The 16,294-nt window shown below is 38.3% G+C and overlaps 2 protein-coding genes across 3 annotated transcripts in view; one reads left to right on the forward strand and one right to left on the reverse strand.

Annotated features, from left to right (window-relative positions):
• Positions 1–975: 975 nt before the first annotated feature.
• Positions 976–12,902, reverse strand: LOC306879868 (S-adenosylmethionine decarboxylase proenzyme-like). The gene is made up of 9 exons (XM_079433090.1): positions 12,581–12,902; positions 9,260–9,346; positions 7,850–7,976; positions 7,499–7,601; positions 7,346–7,388; positions 6,463–6,607; positions 6,168–6,260; positions 5,631–5,786; positions 976–3,292 (listed from the first exon to the last, which is right to left on the reverse strand). The coding sequence occupies exons 1-9, from the start codon at positions 12,688–12,690 to the stop codon at positions 3,152–3,154; spliced, it is 1,005 nt and encodes a 334-aa protein (XP_079289216.1). The 5' UTR covers positions 12,691–12,902; the 3' UTR covers positions 976–3,151.
• Positions 12,903–13,367: 465 nt separating this feature from the next.
• Positions 13,368–16,294, forward strand: part of cdk19 (cyclin dependent kinase 19) — a 68,263-nt gene continuing 65,336 nt past the window's right edge. For both annotated transcript variants that reach the window (XM_079433087.1, XM_079433088.1), the window contains exon 1: positions 13,368–13,640. In XM_079433087.1, the coding sequence (XP_079289213.1) occupies positions 13,513–13,640 (128 nt within the window). In that variant the 5' untranslated portion in view covers positions 13,368–13,512. The remainder of the gene's footprint in view (positions 13,641–16,294) is intronic.

Genomic DNA, 16,294 nt, shown 5'->3' on the forward strand with positions numbered 1-16,294 from the left:
ATCCTTTTCTTGATTGATCTTAGGAAATATTCTAATATATTGAGATACTGGATTTTTGACTTCCATGAGCTGTGAGCTCTAATCATCAAAATGAAAGCAAAAGACTTTTGAAATGTTTACTTCACATGTAATGAATCTAAAATATATGAAACTTTTTCACGATATTCAAATTTTTTGGGATGCACCTGTATGATCAAAGGCTCTAAAAATAAACCTGCATTATTAATCCTTTTGATCTTTTATAAAAAAAAAAAAACTCAAAAATCTAAACTTTGATTGAACTAAAACAATTGAAAAAGGGGGAAGATCATGAAATAAATGTTTTTCTCAAATACATGGACACAATTATTGGCACCCCTAGAAATTGTTATGAGTAAAATATCTCTGAAGTATATTTCCATTCATATTCACAATTTTGAGCACTCCAGGGTGATTGTGAACATGAAATTATCCAGCCATGGCTTCCTGTTTCACAGAAATATAAATAGGAGGGAAAACAAAGCCCAAATTCACAATGAGAATGATTGAATGGGTGCCGGTAATTGTGGCCAATGTGTATTAAAGAAAAACATTTCATGATATTTCCCCCCATTTTAAATGCTTATTCTCCAATGAAAGGTTAGATTTTTGTGATTTTTTTTTAATAAAAGATCAAAAGGATTAACAATGCAGACTCATCTTCACAGCCTTCTTTGATCATATTTACCAAGCGTGCCGATAATTCTGACCACGACTGTATATACCAACATATACACTTAAGAGCCAACTTCATTGTGAAAGATAAAACAAGGTAACGTGTGAAAATTGAATGTCAATTTATAAAAATTAGAAACAAATTTAATAAAATGTCTATAAACCTACATTATGAACAAAACAAAACATGGCATCATTTTGAATGCACTTAACCCAGCCAAATATCATACTGATATACAGCAGTGCATTCTAGGCAATGAACAAAAACTCACAAGTACAACGCTGATAGTTATGAACTTTATTGAAAGCATCAAGCTCTTAGTACAGATATATTTAGCACATCTTGACCAACCAATGAAATAGCAAGAGAATTGGAACAGCAAAGTTTCCCCTTCCCAACTTCCTGTGAAAATGCCACAAAAGAATCCTTTCTATGGAGTTTCCTTACCAACCAACACAGGCTGGGGAGAACTAGTAAGAAAGAGGAAAAAAAGAGGTCCAAATCATCTGAAAAGTCACTCCCCACCTCAGAACAGGGTCAGAAAAAGAAAAAAACAACATTTAAAAAGTAGTATATAAATGTACTTGGTCCGCAACATCAATGTTTAAGACACATTCGTTACTAGATTGGTGTTCTGTAGGGACACCTGCCGTTTTCAGATTTCTCAGTGGCAGGACCTTCTTAGTAAAGATTTCACAAACCGATCTGCCACTACGAAGGAGACATAAAACCATCATCCTCCTCACAACTACACCAGCTGCGTAACAGCTTCTCCGTCAGCAGGGGAGGGTAAAAATAAAACCACACCCACTGCTCATCACTCAGGACCTATGAACAAAGTGTGTTACGTCGTACGAACAGAAATTAAACGCGTTACAAAGGGCTGAAGTGGAGACACTGCACAGTAAACATCCTGCTACATGCTAGTCGCATGCAATAGCACTTGTCAAAAAAAAAAAAAACTTTTTTCTCAATGCACAAAGAGAGCATGATCTGGAGAGGTGTACAAATCTACTGCAAAAAAAGTCTGCTTGGTGGGGGGGAATAAATAAATAAAACTGTACTTTATGCAGGCGTGGGGCGTGGAATGATCCGGGTCAGCCCTGACATGCTCAGATCAGTGCGTGCCTATTGTGTGCTTCTGTAGAGAAAAAGAGAGAGAACTCATTTTGTTTAGAAAAAGAAAAATGCGTTGCTGTGCGATCGGCACACTAAAGCAAAGTGTCTGTCCAACCGTTTCAATTCAAAGGCCTGCATTGAGCAGGCTCAGCGCTGGACAGCCCCAGGGTCCTTCACAATGACAAACGATGGACGGAAGTCAAAGAACACCATTCCCTCTTTCTGCCACAGGCTTCTTCTGCACTCACTACATTATTCAGAAAAATCCACTTCTTTTTATAGGACATAGTCACCTTTCAACTAACTAATGTCTTTTTTCTTTCTTTTAATACATTCATGTTAAATGTCACGTCATTTGATTTTGAGGAAAGGAAGACAACAGCTGACTTTCACCATAATGGTTATATATTGCAGAGTATATGTTGAGACTTAAGGCAACAGTTAAGTAACATTCACTTCTTTGTATATTTTGATAAAAAGTTGACCACCTGTAAAGCTGATGAAGGGAATCATAAGAATCGTGCGTATTTTTAAGCACTTAATGCTAACCATCTAACTAGAGTATTATTGAAACAAGCACTGTTTTCCAAAACAGTCCCTAAAAGAAGAGCAGGCTGTCGACATCGAAGGTGACAGTTAAGTTACTCAACTTCTAAAACGCTCACTTCTCTAGTACACCGAATAAAGACAGCTGCCTGCAGGGTGACAGAAAATAAGATGAACGAGGAACATTTGAAGTTTGTTTTCAGGACTTCTTCACACTGTCAGAGTAGTTAGCTAGCTACACACAGTTGAGCTGAACACATACTTAGCAAAAAATGAGAGATTTAAATAACCAACACCACGTGTATTACACAAAATGAAATGTAAATCAAAAACAACTCTTCGCACACCAATGAACTGTGTATTGTGAAAGGCGTCGCTTTTGGACTGGGTCGGGAGACGAGACGGATCTGAGCACATCAGGGTCCTGGCCTAGTGAGGTCGGAAACCCTGTCTGTGGGGGATGCGAGGGGACACTTGCAGGAAGGGAAGGGAGCATTGCATGTACCGGGATGGTGTGACATGCCTCTCACACACCACCACGTTCAAGAACTCTACATGCACTTCAAGATCACAGCAAGAATGGGCTAGAATATCTACAGAGACACGAGAAGAGCTTTCATGCACGATATCTACGTCATAGGTACAAGAATGCATAAATGCTAAACTCAGGGAAGATCTACAGCCAGAAGACTCCACGCACAAACACCGCCTCTCCGCTAAAAGACTACGCCGGCCGCCGAGTTGTTCCTCGCGGCGGCAGGATTTCTTTTTACGCTTCTTCATTTCGGAGGTTCAGCTCTGCTTCTGCTGGCGACTCTTGGTGTAACTGGTGAAGACGAAGTTGTAGTCGTTGAAGTGGGCCAACTGGCGGTCCAAGAGGCGGTAACCCTCCAGCTTCTGAGCCGAAGAGAAAACGCTGCGACATTTGGAGCTCTGTTGGGAACCAGATAAATGAGAAGAATGAGATTGATGGTCACACTTTATTTTAAGGTCCAATTCTCACTACTAAAAAAACTGTAACTGTGACTTTTGCCTCAAACTCCTAATTAGCTGCTTACTAATAGTTGGTAAGGTAGTTGTTCAGTTAAAGTATTGGGTAGGATTAGGGGTGTAGAATATGCTCATGCAGAATATGTGCTTTATAAGTACTAACAAACAGCCAATATGTTAATAATAGGCAGTTAATTATAGTAATATAATGTACATGTTGATCAGAGGGATGTGGGTGGGATGTTATGCCAGAGTAAAGTAAAGCCACAACTTACACAACAGTGTCCAGATCATCTTTATTCCTGACAAAATCAATATAATGCAATATTTCTATCTGCTGAATGTAAGCTTTTCTATATTCCAAGCTTGCCTGCTGCACTGGAGACATCACATGCATGTACGAGTCGTGAAAATTATGAAAATAAATCTAGGAATTATTTGATTTTAAATCAGAGGGGTTGAGGCATCAAAAGTAACTAAGCTGTTTTATGGATAGTAACTGTAATATAATCACTGAAATCTTATTAGTAATTAGTTACACTACTAGTTACTGCAAAAAGTAGTATTACAGTAACTAAGTTACTGCCCAACACTGATAATAGGCATGCTAACAAGCAACTAGTTAACAGTGAGAGTTGTTCCTTATTCTAAAGTGTTACCAGTTTGATTACTCCAAATCACAGTGGCTACGTTTACATGCAACAAAATAATCCGTTTGTTATCAGACTGATGGCTTAATCGGACTGAAAACCTTCATGTAAACACCTTAATCGATCCGACTGAACTCCATCTGAATGAAATCTCGACCGGACTGAAAGGGGCGGTTTATTTCTTTTTTAATACAATTGAAAGCGCATGTAAACACTTGATCATATCAGTGTTTCTCCTACAATTATCTTAGGGGGGCACACACACACGCACGCACGCACGCACACACACAGAAGTGAGCACACTCCCACTCGTATTTGTAAATATTAAGCCGCAAAAGACTATTTAAATATGAATTCTGCATGTCTCTGTGTTATGAACGCAGACACGCGGTTTTGTTTACTACTTGTACTGAAGCGCGCTTGATGCTTCCGGTGATATTAGCATCTGCAGTCTCACTAATGAGGACATAAATACATTAACAACATCCCCAGAACTGCTCTGAGATTCACTTCATTTCGAGTAAAATTATCCTCATCGTATCATATACACACAGAAATTTAAAGGTATTCACGGCAATTTATTAAAACATTATTTTAAAGGGATAATCATACAATATTTCTTTAATGTTTTTTATTGTAATGTTAAATCCCCTTTATTTCTCCCCCCCCAAAAAATATCTAATTTTCAGATAAATTAAATGTTTTATGCCTTAAAAATTGCAATACACAACACAGAATTTCTGAGGAAAAAAAGTCATAGGGCTATTGTAAGAATAAATTAAACTTGTTTTTATGCTTTCAAATAACTAGACATGCAAAACACAGAATTTGGTAACAATAAAACATAAGGTTTGAAAATTTTTTATAGGACCCTAAACATGTAATTTTTGTTAAAATGATGTTAAATTGTTCAAGTTTCATGATTTTAATTAGCAAGACATGCTTTTTGATTAATAAAATTTAATCTAACCATTAAAAAGGAGTCAAAAATTAAACGGAAAACAACGGAATCCATTCATTAATCGGAATGAAATCCAATTGAAACAAAAGTTGTGCTTGTAAACATAGCCAGAGTCAACACTGGAAACGACTGAAGGCTAGTGTTGAAGCTGCCAATCAGAGCAGTGAGCTCAAAGCTAGGCTTCAGCAACAGCACAAAATAAAGACAATACAACCAGACACTGACTTTGCACGAGTTATTTTTGAAACGTCAAAACTATTTTACACCACATACGCATTACTACTGCTACAACTGCACTGCAATTAGAACGCCAGAGGCTGGAAACATTGCACACTGCCTTCAATGTTACATAAATATTCATAGTAATATATCTAAATAATATGTTAAAAAATAAACCTTTATTTTAAGGTGTTCTTATTACGCGTTTCATGTATTATATATTACCACTTAATTATGCATAATTACATGCAAGTAACCCTAATCCTAACCATACAGTAAGTACATGTAGTTTATTAACATTATTCAGTACTTAAGTGTGTAATTACACTATAACAAGGACACCTTAAAATTAAGTGTAACCTAAATGTTTTTTTCAGAGCAATGAGGAAAATGTTGTGGAAGTACCCGTTTAAAAATGAATTACTTGTTGATTAGTTGTGTAACAAAGTACCTGATTGACGAAAAGCGTTGTCACAAATTTCCCTGGTTTGAAGACATCCACGACTTTGCGGATAAGCTCATCATAAGACGTCTGGGAGAGGTTGGTTTCAAAGCTGACATAGGAGAACTCCGGTTCGGGGGTGATGTGAATCGTCCAGTAAGATCCCTAGAAAGACAACCAATCTCAATCACGCTGCAGAACACAGAGCAACTCTCTCTCAAAAAAACAACAACTAAAAACTAGTGCGGTCAAACGATTAATCACATCCAAAATAAAAGTGTTTGTTTACATAATATATGTGTGTACTGTGTATATAAATACACACATGCATGTATATATATTTAAGAAAAATTTTATATTTGTATATTAAATATATTTATATATGATATAAATATATAGATGTAAATATTTTCAAAATATATACTGTATGAGTGTGTATTTATATACACAGTACACACATATATTATGTAAACAAACACTTATTTTGGATGCGATTAATCGTTTGACCGCACTTATAAAAACATGCAGCCTTAAATATCTCCTTACATCCGTTTTCATTCCATTCATGGAGTATCCACAAGGGTTGAACATTGTGGCATCAATCACTGAACCTGGAATCAGGTCACGAATTCCACTCATCTGTGAAGACACCACAGATAACCTTAAAGACACCTCACAACATTTTAAAAAGATAAAAATACTGTGGTGTGCATCCATAAACTGTAGTCCATAGTCCATAAAGTACTAACATGGTACATTCTGTTACTATAAAATGGACCAGCATCCAGCAATAAGAGCACAAATGACACTACAGAGCAGAAGCATAGAGGACGAATCGTACACGAGTGACATCATTAGCAGAAACACCGTCTTTCATGTAGAACTGGTCCATCACAGCTAGGTCGAGGTCACTCATCAGAACTTCTAGTGTCTGGTCCGCCTGCTTGTTCTCCCAGAATTCCGGCAGCTCCAGCGTAAACAAATACCTTCAGGACAGAACGGAGAACAGCACCACATAAATGGACATTTTTATATATCCGTTCGGCTCTTTAAGTGACAGCGGGCTAATATTCGTGCTGCCGACTGTGTGCTTTATATTAAGACTAAATCACACACTGCTCTTGACTGAAGGTTTTTTGTGGCTTTAGTAAGAAACACAGGAAGTTTAATTCTTACAGTGAAGACTATGCGGTTTTATTTTACATTAGGTTATTTAATTTCTAGTAGGCTGTTAACTGAATTACTTTAGACTTGCATAAAAAAAAAAAAATGCTTTTTTTATTACTGGCTTTGCATTCCCTTGCTTTTTTTATTATAGGCAGTTTAATTATTTTCAAAAATTTTGAGGACCTTTTTTGTTTGAACTAATGTTATTTACCCTAGTATTCTGCTGTGGTGTTGAGAATTGTGACATTTCGCTGGTCTCTAAAATGTAGATGTCATAGCAACCTTATTTACAGTAAAAATATATCTTTCATATAAATTTTGGTCATGGCCCACTAATAATCGTTTTAAATAATCATTATTACAATATTGACCAAAATAATCGTGATTATGATTTTTGTCATAATCGAGCAGCCCTAAAACAAACCAGACTTTCCAATGTTAAAATTTGGCCTTATTGTAAAATTCTGATGCATATGCAACATTTCAGATTTTCTAATGATGGTTTATCTGAAGTCAAGATAGATTGCGGGAAGTCTAGATGATGTAAAACGGCTCACCAGCAGTCTGAGTTCAGACGTCCCATACAGTAGGCTGCTCCATCTGTGCATGGAACAAACAACAACACCTTTTAATCAGACAACAGTATTACATTTCATTTATAATGTTCACATCATTTGTTGCATCTCATTTTTGCAGGTGTGAAAGCGTACTTGGAAAAATCTGGCCGAGGAACTCGACTTCCTCCTGGAAGTTGCGGTGAGGAAACTCTTGATGGGTGGGCTTCATAAAATTTTTACGAGAATAGAAGAAATTCTAAAAGAAAATGAGATGATCAAGTCACATTTTCATAAAGACGTTTTGTACTGAAAACCGCCAATGATTAATCTATGACATCACGTGTAAACGGACTCATCTGAAGCGCACAGAACGTGTGAAACTCAACGTGAACTCAAATCTGATACTTTTAATGTTATCCTGTCTCGTTTTACTGCGGTTGGAGATGACGTGCCATGAATTCTTCCCTAAACAAGAACCTGTGTGTGTGTGTGTGTATATCGTACCTCGATGGCATCAAAGCCGCAGTACTCACGAGCCAGCTCCAGCAGTGGCACCAGTGCCTGCAGTAAGAGGGTGGTTCCGCATGTCTTCAAAATGAAACGTCTCTTGGAGACAAACATGCTACTCTCACTAGGAGACGCAGAGAGAGAGAGAATCACAAAGGAGTGGTTAGGCCTTTAAATTATGGCTCATTGTTACAGTAAAGTGGACCATTCCCAATATTTCACAATACTTTTTGCTAATATAAAATGAATCAACATTGTGAAAACCAATGACTTTTCCCACACTCGCTCATTCCATCACTAAATGCTTACAGAGTTGAGAAGTTTTAGGAATGAGCTCTATTGAACTGTCCATTTTAATAAAAGAGTTCAAAAGTGATGCATTTTCGACTGTCTATGAAAGCCACTGTGTGGCAAGTATTGCTATAAAGATACATAAAAATTATGCTAATGATTAAATATTCTTCCTTGTTTGAACTTTGTTTTTAAATTTGAGAAACTTAAGCCATTTTAGCAGAATTGTCAACAAAAAAAGCAAAAATCCATCCAGCTTTTCCTCTCCAGACAGCTATGAATAGCTTTGACCTGAGTTCCCCCTTTGACCCTTCGTCTCAGACCAAATAAATGGCTTAGCATCATCCTTAGCAGGACGCGTTTACAAGCACTCTGAATCGTTTAACCCCATGACTGTGAAAGTCACACAGATGCCTTTCATATTAGTCTTATAAGCTTGTGAGTATCTCTAAGCTGAAACGCTACTGTGTGCTTATCAGAGTAAGTTCAGCATGCAAACAGTATCAGCACATTAATGATGCATCAGATCAGTATTGTGATAAACATTCAGGACTTGTAGACACCATCCAGCAATGAGCCAGCAAAATATTTCGGGAACACTATTTTAAGGTGTCCTTGTTACACGTTACATATACTTACAATTATATTAACAATACATTATGCATAATTACATGCAAGTAACCCTAAGCCAAACCCTAACCACACAGTAAGTACATGTAGTTAATTAATATTCCTTAGTAGTTAACTGTATGATTACACTATAACAAGGACACCTTAAAATAAAGTGTAACAAATGTTTTGAGCTTTCACACCTGTATTTAGTTTTTAAAAACAACATGAAATGACATTTGCAACTTATCTAACTTCTTTAAGCCACATTTCCGAATTGCTCAACATTCACAGTTAATCTTTAAATCAGTTTGGGCTGCAATGTCGCTACAAATAACCCAAGGTCCTGGGTTTGTTTCCATTTGTCAGTGGTGTGAGTTAAATGTTAATTTGCTGTTGATTTTGAGGTGTCTGAAGGCCAGCAGCTCTGAAGCAGGATGAAGGATTACAGCGTCATCATCACAATCCTGTCCTCTGCGCTAGGGGACAGACGAATCAATAGCTCACCTGAGTATATAAGCTTCCTGCTTGTCAGACTTTGTCACACTTATAATCAAACAATGCACATTCTCCAGAAGTTTGTCCCACTCAAATCTGAAAATGCACAGAGAGAGAGAAACATTAAGACCTCAATTAATATTAGGAAACACGATTCTATTATTTTCTACATGAATCCGAGTACTACTTCTTAGGCCTGCACGATATATTGCATGCGATAGTCATGTGCATCTCGTCAGTAAAGACGGTTCTGTGATTAGCAGTAACTCTCCATCACCTGCTTTCAGATGGAGACGAGATGCGCATGACTATCACATGCAATATATCGTGCAGGCCTACTACTTATTATTAGAAAATTAACACTTTCCAAACACTGGAACAATGGCAAACATTTCCAACGAGGCAAAATTAGACAGTCACATTTTCTGGAAAGAATAAATAAGTGATTCATTATAGAGCAGAAACGAGCACAGATTGTATGGATTTCATGTTGCGTCTCTGAGGTCATTTGCTCTGCGGCAATGGCGGCACACACAGCTGCTGGCTCGGCTGAACTCGTATCGTAGAGCTCTCAAATTTCACATATTTGGCACAAGCTCGGGTGGCCTGTATGTTACAAGGGGATGGCAATGAAACTCATGAATAAAATGAGGGTTTATTTTGCAATAATGCTATAAATTTAGACAATTCTGTCTATATTTATACATTTTAGTTTCATTATACAAACACTTGACTGCAGAAAGTTGTGATCGACAGTCAAGTACTCAAGAAAAAACTAATTTGCTTAAATTTACCCCACTCAAATTTATTCAAAAGACCCATCAATCTCTTTTGAGCGAGTCTCCTGGGTTTCACATATGGACTATACTTATCTTGTCAAATAAATATCTTGGATGAGATGACTCGATCTTGATGACGATATGTGACATGCAAGTCTTCTTAAAAAACGGATTCAGTAGTCACGCGCCTGACACCGTTTCCAGATTCCAGAAGAAAGTAAGTCTCTTGTAATACACAGCTTGAGGTTTCCTCTCAATAACCATACATAATGTGTGTTTCTTCAACCACAAGAACTAATGCCCCATTGGTGGTATATTATTAACTATAATTGTAGTCTTTTTCTTTCTTAATTATAATCTAAAAACCATATAAAAGCATAAATCCATTTTAATATTAATATTAGTGCACTTGTTGATATAAAACAGGAGACTTAATATGAGAAGAAAACTAAGTATATAAATATTTTCATCACTCCAACAGTAATGGTCAAATAAATAATACACAAAACTGTGAAATTATTTGATTGTGTGTATCGAGGACACATAAAAAGCTAGTTATGAATTATTCGGCAGATGAAGGCTGCTTTGAGCACAGTAACGTGCTTCCTCTCGCTGTAGGAAGGCGAGGGGCAGTTACACGGGCTGCTGCAATTATTTGGGAACTGGCTGTGCTCAGACTCTAATGATCCTCTTTCTATTATCTCTGAGAGTGTTAATGCTTTCCGGGAAGTAAACTAATAGCCCTAATCGTTCAATCTGACAGCCGTACCCAGAGAAACCACAGAGATCAGCTTTCAGTTCTGAGAAACTTTACTGCAGGATACTATACCGCTGAAGTCCTCACTCATTCATATTCTACTCACTTATTTCTATATGAGCTGGAAGCCTGACTGCAACTGACTTAAGGTTATTAAGACATTACAGAGTACTGAACCTTATGAAAAGAGGTACACAGATCCATAGTATGTAAATTAGAGCCCGACCAATATGGGGTTTTTTTGGGGGCAGATGCCGATACCGATATTATGGAGTAAAAAAAGTCAGATACCGATATATCGGCTGATATTCTTTATGTGTGTGTATTTTATTGTACAGTACCAGTGAAAAGTTTGGCCACAGACTCGTGCAGATCAGCTCTTCTGTTCTGTAAAAATAAAAATGTTCATATCTGCGGCATATACGATATATCTGCAACGGGCTCATATCGGCAAAGTGATATATCAGTCGGGCTCTAATATAAATACAATTTTATGGAAACAAACCTGTTAATGTCTTGTTTTTGGAAACTGCAATGGCCTGTTATATGCAGTGTCTTTTTTGGTAGTGTCAGTAGTTTTTTGTTCTTAGCAGGAATCATAATATCAATACAGGACTTTTTTTGTAGTAATTGAACAATATTTTGAGAACATTGGTATCGGTCGTTAAACATGTTAATGGATGATCTATTTACCTTATACATCTCTTCTAGCCTTGCCAACTGATAATGCACACACAGTGAACTACTTTTATATAAAGTGTTTATTTATCTATTACATGATTCATTTGTTGTAATAACTCTGTGTTATATATCAGACATCAAGACAAACACATTATAATATCCAACCATTACTGCATGTTAAATAGACGTTGTGCTTGTTGTAAAATATTGTTTTCTGTCCGCATTAACTGTATGCTCAGCAAGCACCGCAGGAGACGCACGTGTGCCGCCGCAGCTCTCTGCGCACATGTAATAACTACCAATGAGCGACCGGCACTCTTGACCAATCACAGCACGGGGGCGGAGCTTACGACGTGCGCTGCAGACGCGTGACTTTCACATGGAGCTGCGGCGCAGCATCAACCGCCATGATCCTTCCCAAAAATACAGCTCTTGCATACAATCAATCAATGCATGTGGTGAAGCATAAGTGCAATTGTAAAAATTAAAAGATTATTTTTTTTTTACCTATGACGTTGTGGAAAAAATAAATAAATAAAAAATAAATAATAGAAACGCTACGTCAACAAAAGAGCAGTCAAAAGCACCCAGTATGCGTCCATATATACAGATGCTCTCCAGCACTGATGGAGGACTGTGTTGTTTCAGGAGGCGTGTTTGCTATGGCGCCATAACAGCCAAGTTAGCTGTAGCCACTGGCTAATCAATCGATCAATATTCACAGCTCATCGATAACTGATCCAAATACAGCAAAGCTGCACTCGAAACGAGCCACGACTCCAGTGACAGAGCAATACTAGGAGACAGGGACAGGGCCAGACTCGCACCAAAACCCGTATCGAGACGTTGCTTAAACATGTTGTTAATGTTGTTCACAACGACTCGGAGGAGTTTAGATCATAGGTTCAGCTCCAGTCCTGACAGCTCAAATGAATGAGTGTAAAGGGGGATGGGGTCAAAAACGGCCAAAACTGCTGCTGACGCCTCGGGTGTCAGAGCCACATGTCATTCATCAGCTCAGAACCATCAGTCTGACTTTACTCATGCTTTACACGCGTTTTAAGCGATAGGGCGACTAACGTTACTACTAAAGTTAAGCCAGTCCCAGCTCACCTGGGGATAGTGCGCAGATCCCCGGTTCCTTTGGTTTCGTCTTGCCGGGAGAACCACACCTCCAAGAGCTTCTCGGTCCCCTCGAAGAAGTGTGCACTGCTCTCTTCCATCGTGACACAAACTGACTCCAACAACAGAAATTAAACCGTCGGATGGAATCCCAATTAATTAGTCCTTTGTTGGTTGTTATAATTTATTAGCTTAGTTACAGTCCTTGAGCAGTCCAGATGTAGTTGCCTTGTTTTTTTTTACCGTCTTCCCTTTTGCAGAGAATACCGTGGGCGAATGCTAGCTAATATCGCCGGCCATACTGTGTAAGCGCAGAATGGCAGTCTGCGCGGAGCTTTTATTACCTTCCCGCCGACGTCATCCGCAGCGCGGCCAATCACGGCCAAGAAGCCGCCCTCATGTCAGCAACGATTGGCTGTAGCTGTTGTCAATCAAATTTGTCAGCGAATAAATGCTGCGCCAGTACATAGGCAACTGCTAATTAATTGGTCCCCGTTTATTCACTAGTCAGTTAAAGAAAAGTGATGGTTTGCGTGTGTATTTTACACCATCGTATGACAGTACGTTTTGAGGACGCAAGTTACTATCGTACTTCTGTTGCAATGACAGCTAATGCAAAGTTTGAAGCCTGGAAAATATGAAAGGGGATGGAACGACGTCCACATCGCGATTCGCGAGTTGTAGTTTACAGACGACCCACCGTCGTTAACTCAAACCGGTGGATTGAGCTGAGTGCACTACATTTCCCAGAAGGCAATCGTCAACAATAACATACGTCACCGAACACGTGACCATTGAGCGGAGCCGACCAAAATCCCAAACAAGGAAATGGTGGGGTAATAAAACGATCGGATCATTTAATTAATGCATGTAATAATTAATATTTTATTTTATTGTGAATTAAGAAATATTGATGGGTTAAAATGGACCACGACTTCAAAACGAAGCTCGCCGCCGAGAGGGAGAGAGTGGAGGATCTGTTTGAATATGAAGGTTGTAAAGTGGGTCGCGGCACATACGGGCATGTTTATAAAGCGAAGCGTAAAGACGGGTAAGACACACGCGTTTCACTCACTCTACGCGCTTCTGCTGTCAGTGTGTGTGTTTGGGTGTTCATATGTATCGAGGGAATTGTGCTGTTATCTCTACCCTGTGTGATTGTTTTTGTTTTCATGGGCGCACTTCTAACGGTCCACCCCCAAACCAACGTGATGTATGTTTCCCTGCTGTTCACGTGCTCACCTGCTCATGTGTTCATGCTTTCATATGGGCAGGAGTTTACATGCTTAGATCTGCAGTGGCTCGTGTGTTCAGAAATGGACCTGTGCTGCTGGATGTCATGTTTACATGCGTTCATTTGTGTCTGCAGGAGTTCACGTGTTGATTTGTGCAGCAGTTCACCTGAAAGCGTTGCAGATGTTCAGAATGCATCATGTTTACACAGCATAGGAGTTCATATGCTTATGTGTTCAGCAGTATGTTTGTTCATATATTCCACTGGACAAGAGTTCATGTGTTCATTTATGCAGGAGTAACTAGGCTCGTTGGACTTGAATGAGTTCCATGCAGAACCAGTAACCGGTGATCATGCCAGTGAGAAATGCTGTCCTATGCAAAAATACACTAGTGACAGCAAGGTGATCGCAGGTTTTTGAGGCAGTTGCTCTCCTTCAGCTGCAAGCATTGTGGGATTTTTGAGACATTTTTCTGCTGACACAGCTTAATGTTCATAGACTTTGAACAATCACAACAGTGTTATATAATAGAATAAGTGATTTGGATTAAGTGATATTACAGCAATCACATCAAAACATATCATAAAAAGACCTGTTTCATCAGAATTTCTGATATTGATGTTAGATTATTTATCACAGACTCTCAAAAAAGGCACGAAGGCCGTTACTGAGGCAGCACCCTGTATACATTTCTTTCTTCTGCTGAACACAAGAGAAGATATTTTGAAGAATGTGTGTAACCAAACAGTTAATGGTTCCCAGTAAAGAAAAAAGTACGCTGGACATCATTGTGGACCATCAGCTGTTCATTCACACACATTATTCAAAATATATTTTGTGTTGAGCAGAGAAAGAAACTCATTCAGGTCTGTCACAACTTGAGGGTTAGCAAATGACTAACATGCATGTGAAAGCAGCAGTATTTCAGAGGCATTCACTTCTTCAACTCAGAGCATGATCACACTGTCTGCTGTTGTTTACTCACTACGCTGTATGCATTTGGATTGTGGGGAAACCAGAGCTGCTGCTTTATCTGTGCAATTGTTTCAGTAAATTAGTACAGGTGCATCTCAAAAAATTAGAATATCGTGAAAGTTTTTTTTTTGGAAAGTGGAACTTGAATATTTTCTAGATTGATTACATGTAAAGTAAGACATTTCAAAAGTTTTTATTTTTATTTTGATGATTTGAGCTCACAGCTCATGAAAGTCAAAATCCAGTATGTCAATATATTAGAATATTTCCTAAGATCAATGAAAAAAAGGATTTGCAAAGCAGAAAAGTTCAAGTTCTTTAAAGTATGTTCATTTATGAACTCAATATTTGTCGGGGCTTCTTTAGCACAAACTCCAGCATCAGTGAGGAACGGCATGGAAGCGATCAGCCGGTGGCTCTGCTGAGGCACTATTAAGCCTTCAGCTCGTCTGGATTGTTGGATCGACTGTTTCTCATCTTTCTCTTGAAAATATCCCATAGATACCATATGGGGTTCAGGTCAGGCATGTTGGCTGGTCAATCAAGCACAGTAATATCATGGTCAGCAAACCACTTGGAAGTGTTTTTGGCAGTGTGGACCGGTGCTAAAGTCCTGCTGGAAAAGAAAATCAGCATCTCCATAAAGCTTGTCAGCTGATGGAAGCATAAAGCGCTCCCAAATCTCTTGGTAGTATTATTTGCACACAAGCCTCGCTGGTTAAATGTTTCATTCGCGCGCTTGTCTGACGTGCGCTTTTTCTGAGCGCATACACCTGAAGCACGGACACTAAAAAGCCTGTCTAACAGCGCCTGATTACTCAACTAACTTATTTTTTGCGCTAATACTGTCAAAACACACAAGGTTTACATACAGACTCAGTTGGTTATCTCTAAAATGAAAGTAAATAGTTAAGAGAGAAGCGGATGCGTGCCTGTATATTAGATGCGTGCAGCTCTTAAAGAGACAGGACACTAAACATGCTGTCGACTGTCATTAAAGGGATAGTTCACCCTAAAATTTAATTTCTGTCATTATTTACTCACTCACATGTTGTCCCAAACCTCTATTAATTTCTTGTGCTGAACCCAAAATAAGATATTTTGAAGAATGAGGGTAACCAAACAGTTGCTGGTCCACATTGACTTTGATAGGAAAGAGAAATCCTATGGAAGTCACTGAGGACCAGCAACTGTTTGGTTTTCCACCTTCTTCAAAATAGCATTTATGTTCAGCACAAGAAACAAACTCATTCAGGTTTAAAACAACTTTTGAGTAAATGATGGTATAAAAATAAAACATCATGACAGAATTGACAGACAGATGACAGAATATTTATTTTTGGGGGAACTATTAATTTAACGTTAACAAAACAACAAAACACAAAGAGAAAAATCACTCACTATTCTTGACTGAAAATCTTTAATACAGTTGCTTTAGGAATCAGTCTATCTAGTGTTTTATTTTTATATTTGTTCATTCAATTTCATTGAATGC

This window comes from Barbus barbus, assembly GCF_936440315.1.
Source record: "Barbus barbus genome assembly, chromosome: 14".
In the NCBI taxonomy this organism is placed as follows: Eukaryota; Metazoa; Chordata; class Actinopteri; order Cypriniformes; family Cyprinidae; genus Barbus; species Barbus barbus.

Excerpts from the sequence above, each read along its gene's own strand:
- LOC306879868 (XM_079433090.1), bottom strand. The coding sequence starts at position 12,690 with ATGGAAGAGAGCAGTGCACACTTCTTCGAGGGGACCGAGAAGCTCTTG. Across the intron at positions 7,602-7,849 it reads GCGGCTTTGATGCCATCGAG|AATTTCTTCTATTCTCGTAA; the intron begins GTACGATATACA and ends ATTTTCTTTTAG. Across the intron at positions 7,389-7,498 it reads CCTCGGCCAGATTTTTCCAA|ATGGAGCAGCCTACTGTATG; the intron begins GTACGCTTTCAC and ends TTCCATGCACAG.